The following is a 5,952-nucleotide window of genomic DNA, read 5'->3' on the forward strand; positions in this document are numbered from 1 at the left end:
AGTGGATAAACATGATGTGGTATATATATATATATATATATATACAATGGAATATTACTCAGCCCTAAAAAGGTATCAAATTCTGCCATTTGTGACAACATGGACAGACTTAGAGAGTATTATCCTAAGGGAAGTAAGTCAGACAGAGAAAGACAAATATTACCTGATATCACTTACATGTGGAATCTGAAAAACAGTACAAGTGAACTTATTTACAAAACAAAAACAGACTCACAGACATAAAAAACAAACTTAGGGTTACCAAGTGGGGGGATAAATTGGGAGCACAGGATTAACAGATGCACACTACCATATATACCAGATAAAGCACAAGGATTTATTGTATAGCACAGGGAACTCTATTCAATATCTTGTAATAAACTATAATGGAAAAGAGTAAGAAAAAAGAATATAGATTATACATATTATTTATATGTATAACCTAATACACTGCTATATATAAACCTCATGGTAACCACAAACCAAAAATCTATAATAGATACACACACAAAAAAAGAGAAAGGAATCCAAACATAACACTAAAGATAGTCATCAAATCACAAGGGAGGAGAGCAAAAGAAGAAGGAACAAAAAAGAACTCCAAAAACAATTAGCAAAATGGCACTAAGTACATACCTACTAATAATTACTTTAAAAATAAATGGAATAAATGCTGCAATCAAAAGACAAAGAGTGGCTGAATGGATACAATAACAACACCCACATACATGCTGCCTACAGGAGACCCACTTCAGATCTAAAGACTCAGAAAGTGAAGGGACGGAAAAAGGTATTCCATGCAAATGGAAATCAAAAGAAAGATGGGGTAGCAATACTTATGTCAGATAAAATAGACCTTAAAACAAAGACCATAACAAGAGACAGAGAAAGACATTACATAATGAGCATGGAATCAACCCAAGAAGATATAACAATTGTAAATATCATGGAACATTCTCCAAAAAACAAGCCTCAATAAATTTAAGAAAATTGAAATCCTATCAAGCATCTTTTCCAACTATACTCCTGTGAGACTAGAAATGAACTACAAGAAGAAAACTTCAAAAAAACACTAACATGTGGAGGTTGAACAATGTGCTACTGAACAACCAATGAGTCACTGAAGAAATCAAAGACGAAATAAAAAAAATACCTGGAGACAAATGAAAATGAAAACACGACGGTCCAAAATCTATGGGATGCAGCAAAAGCAGTTATAAGAGGAAAGTTTGTAGCAATTCAAGTCTACCTCAGGAAACAAGAAAAATCTCAAATAAACAAGCTAAACTTACACCTAAAGGAACTAGAGAAAGAAGAACAAACAAAACCCAAAGTTAGCAGAAGGAAAGAAATCATAAAGATCAGAACAGAAGTAAATGAAATAGAAAAGAAACAAAGAAAACAATAGCAAAGATCAATAGAACTAAAAACTGGTTCTTTGAGAAGATGAGTGAAATTGATAAACCATTAGCCAGACGCATCAAGAAAAAAGAGGGAGAGAACTCAAATCAATAAAATTAGAAATGAAAAAGGAAAAGTTACCACAGACACAGCAGAAATACAAAGCAACCTAAGAGACTACTACAAGCAACTCTATACCAATAAAATGGACAACCTGGAAGAAATGGACAAATCCGTAGAAAGGTATAACCTTCCAAGACTGAACCAGGAAGAAATGGAAAATATGAACAGACCAATCACAAGTAATGAAATTGAAACTGTGATTAAAAATCGTCCAACCAACAAAAGCCCAGGACCAGATGGCTTCACAGGTGAATTCTATCAAACATTTAGAGAAGAGCTAAAACCCATCCTTCTCAAACTCTTCCAAAAGTTTGCAGAGGAAGGAACACTCCCAAACTCATTCTATGAGGCCACCATCACCCTGAGACCAAAAACAGACAAAGATACTACAAAAAAGAAAATTGCAGACCAATATCACTGATGAATATAGATGCAAAAATCCTCAACAAAATACTAGCAACCAGAATCCAACAACACATTAAAAGGATCAGACACCATGATCAAGTGGGATTTATCCCAGGAATGCAAGGATTCTTCAATATATGCAAATCAATCGATGAGATACACCATATTAACAAATTGAAGAATAAAAACCATATGGTCATCTCAGTAAATGCAGAGAAAGCTTTGGGTTTCAACCATGAAGAAAGTGTATACCTTGTACAATGAAAGCTGTGAAGGAGAAGGCAGAGTAATCTTATATGTCAAAAATATTTACACTGCACAGAAAATTCCAAATATCAGTAAACATTTCAGGTGGCTAAATAGAGACATTAAAGCAAGTGTTATACTAGCAAAGTGATTGAACTATGTAGCCAGATGGACAAGCTGATAACATGAATGACAGGTGCAGAAGAGTTTCAGGCAAGCTCTCAGGGTCTGCTCTCTGGGCATTGGCTGGATCACTTCTTGGCCTAAGGTGGAGAATCAGGGAAAAATCCGGATGGATCTTTACGAAAATTTTATTTTTTACAAGGTAGAACATTGTTTCTCAAACTATGAATATGTAACACCCACAACAAAAATCTTAAGGTATATATTGGGTTGGCCAAAAAGTTCGTTTGGTTTTCTGTAACTTTTGGCCAACCCAATACTTTATAATTCAGATTCTAGAGTATTCTAAAGATTCAATAAATTCTGCTTGTGGCACCAAAGTTTCTGATTTTTAAAACCAGGCATTCTAGGTGATACTTGCTGATACTTATGTACACACAAAGTTTGAGAACTGCAAAGACATGAGAAACAATTGACTGAACTGATTCTCCTAATGCAGTCTAACAGAAGTTGGGGAAGGAACTCAAGGAAACGTGACTATTTTATCCAAAGGTGTATTATCGTCAAGGAAGGAGAAATTGAGAAAAAACTAACGGCTTTGTTTTCCTCTATGATAGCAGATTTCAAAAGCTTAAGTGAAACGTCAGCTTCATCTCAAAGCACAAGTCTCTGGAAAAGAAATCGCTTGAGAGAGTTGAGTTTCTCTTGGAATTCAATCCAATGTGCAATTATTTAACTTCCCTGTGATGAACAGGGCGCAGTGTCTAAAGATGCCAATATGTTTGTGTAGGAGCTTTCTTAGTTCTGATTTCTGAAAGGATGTATACAAGACAGAGAAGAGATTATGGGCCTCCCTATTCAAGGGTGAATAGCAAGTGTTGGCACAGAATTGTACGGTGTAAGGAAGGTTGTTTCCTGAAATGAACAGACACCAAAATGCTACCAACACAGGTCGATTCATTTATTTATTTATCTCATTAGTTTTTCATTTTACAAAGATCAGAAGAGGAAGGTTTTGCTATTAGAGTTTATTGTGAAATGATAAGTGTTGACCTTTTAAACCACTACTCTATTTCTATCTTCTAAGTTATTTTCACACACAAAAAAAGTGTGAAAAAAGTATAGATAAAAACCAAAAGAGGACTGTTTTTCCCCAAACAGACATAGATTGGAACTTGGCATTGTCACTAGTTCTTGGACTTTAGGAAATTTCTTGCTTCTTTGAGCATCATTCTTCTATCCTTCTTATCTTAAAAATGGGGAAAAATATCTGACGCATAGATTTATTATGGATAATAAAGAAATAATAATATAAAGCTCTTGTGCAGATACACAAAATGTTATTTTTCAAAATAGTCAAGCTTGGGGCTCAAATTTCTTCCTACCCTACCAAAGGCATTTGCAAATGAAATTGGAAATTGCTGAATCAGGTGGGTCATTTTTGAAACATGTGGAAAATGGGAGAAATGTCAAGACAATGTCATTCTGATTTTTAAATTGGGGACATTGTCAGATTTAGAAAAGTAGAGACTCGTGTGTTTAACCTTGATCTCTGGCAGGATTTTTATGCATATTATTCAAAGAATGGAATGTTTGCATGTAGAACTAAGACACACCAGGTCCAGACAGCAGTTTGCTATGAGCAAATCACATCAGATTCACTGAATTTCTTTCGTTGATAAGGTGCCATCAGTCAGGGAACCTTGTTGGCAGAAGTGTATGAATAATTGCAAAGCATCTGTTTCGTTGTGTTTAAAAATTAAATGGCTATAGCTGTGATTGTTGGATTAGGAACTGACTGTTGATAAATTTTTTCAAGTGTTAAAAGATAAACTGAGGCATATGAAACATTTTAACAATTTATTTGAGCAAAAATCCATTCGAGTTGGGCAGCATCCAGTCTAGCAGGTAGAAAGGAACTCCAAAGAGCCGTACAAAACGAGAGTTTTACAGGCAGAGTGGAGTGGCAACAAGGAAGTTATACTTTGCAAAAGGAGCAGGTTGGTTACTGCAAAGTTCCTTTCCTTTAGGGGATGGCAGGGGTGTCTCAGGCAGGTTTCGTAACTAGTGCTGATCAGCTGCTTCCTGACTGACTGGTTTAAGATCCCATTTCCCGGAGAGCCGAAACTGTAATCGAGTTTGTCTTGGTTTGGCTACATGTGGCTTAGCATAAGCGACTCCATTTTGGGCAGGCCGTCTTGTATTTAACACATTCTATTAATTTTCCTCAGAAACTCAGTGATCACCCCTTACAACCTGTTACCGTGAAGAATTAGGTTGATGGATATAGCTGGCTTGGGTGGTTTTCCTTTGCAGCTGTGGATGCGTTTTTCTAACAGTCCGTTCCTTTTAATGGAAAGACCCATGGGGTGGCTTTGGGAAGTGGGCCTGGGTGTGGGTAGAACACAGAGGGAGCCAGGCTGCAGATCCCCCCAGATGCCAACATAAAGGCTCCGAATCTCCAGGGACAACACTTGCATTTATTCCCGCGTAAAGCTGCCTTCGACGTTTTTGTTACACATGCGATTTCTTTCTTTCTTTCTTTTTTTTTTTTTTTCAGCATCTGATACAACGCTCAGAGTTTCCTCAAGATTTGCTCTTTTATCTTGGGCTTGACAACCCACACTGGTTTGCTCCTAGACAAACCACTTTCTTTGGAGAGTGGTTCTCAAGTTTTGTTCAAGAAGTTAAAGCTTTTTTCCACCCGACAGAACCCAGGCATGGGGAGAGGCAGCAGCCATGTGACCAGCTGTCAGGAATTGACCTTGTTAGTGGTTACCCAGCCCTGGGCCCGAGGAACGGGGAGAGGCAGCACCCACTGGCCAGCTGTCGGGAATTAAGGTTGTCAGTGGTTACCCTGCCCGTGGGCGGGAGCTCCACACCTGCCTCTTATACTGGTTGCTTCTCGGCTTCAGTTTGCTCAGAGAGGCAGAGCCCCCGCCCCCGTCCTAGGCCCCGAGTGCGCCGGAGGGGCCGGGCCGCCGCCAGGGCCCGGGGCTTTCAGGTCCGGAGCCGAGGAGAGGGACCCGCGAGAGCGCCGCCCGCCACCCGCGCGGCAGCCCCCGCCACCCGAGACGCCCGCTTACCGCGTGCGCGCGTCGGGGTACGGAGTATGCTGGAAAACGCGCTCCAGGTGTTGCAGCTGCACCTGCGTGAACCTGGCGTGGAGGACCCGCCGCTGCCCATCTGCGGCCTCGGGACCCTCGACGGCGGTCCGCGGGGGCCGCTCCTCGCCGCCCAGCTCTCCGCCTTCGCCGCCGCCCGCCTCGGCCTCGGCCTCGCGGCCTTCGCCGTCCGCGGGGCCGGCGGCTCCGACGCTGGCATCGCAGCCTTGCTTGCCTTCTCCTTCGTCTCCCGCCTCTTTCCCTTCCGGTTCGGACTGGGCCTTCTGCCCCTCTCCCCCCTCTGCGGGAGGCGAGGTCTCCGCGCGGTTCACCCCTGCAAGGGAGGAAACCCAAAGAGAAAGATCAGTCCGTCGAGGGAGCCAGGCTCTGGGGAGGGCCTGCGTCCGAGGGGGGGGTCCTGCCCTTCGCCCCTCCCTGGGAAAGTTCCTTTCCTGGAATCGGCTAAAGCGAGTGCCCCGCCCGCCACTGACCGTGCGCTTCTTCCCGCTCCTCGTCGACCCCCAGCTTGAAGAGGCCGGCGACGGCTGCA

General features: G+C 41.8%; 1 protein-coding gene across 1 annotated transcript in view; it reads right to left on the bottom strand.

The window, feature by feature from the left end:
• LOC129391975 (homeobox protein ESX1-like) overlaps nucleotides 1-5,948 on the bottom strand; it is a gene marked incomplete at its 5' end in the record, with an annotated part of 11,260 nt that extends 5,312 nt beyond the window's left edge. Inside the window, 4 exons of the mRNA XM_055083681.1 lie at nucleotides 4,919-4,950; nucleotides 5,078-5,124; nucleotides 5,385-5,736; nucleotides 5,894-5,948. Of these exons, the coding sequence (XP_054939656.1) occupies nucleotides 4,919-4,950; nucleotides 5,078-5,124; nucleotides 5,385-5,736; nucleotides 5,894-5,948 (486 nt within the window). The remainder of the gene's footprint in view (nucleotides 1-4,918; nucleotides 4,951-5,077; nucleotides 5,125-5,384; nucleotides 5,737-5,893) is intronic.
• Between the last annotated feature and the right edge of the window lie 4 nt (nucleotides 5,949-5,952).

Source organism: Physeter macrocephalus, unplaced genomic scaffold, assembly GCF_002837175.3.
Source record: "Physeter macrocephalus isolate SW-GA unplaced genomic scaffold, ASM283717v5 random_2065, whole genome shotgun sequence".
NCBI lineage: Eukaryota > Metazoa > Chordata > Mammalia > Artiodactyla > Physeteridae > Physeter > Physeter macrocephalus.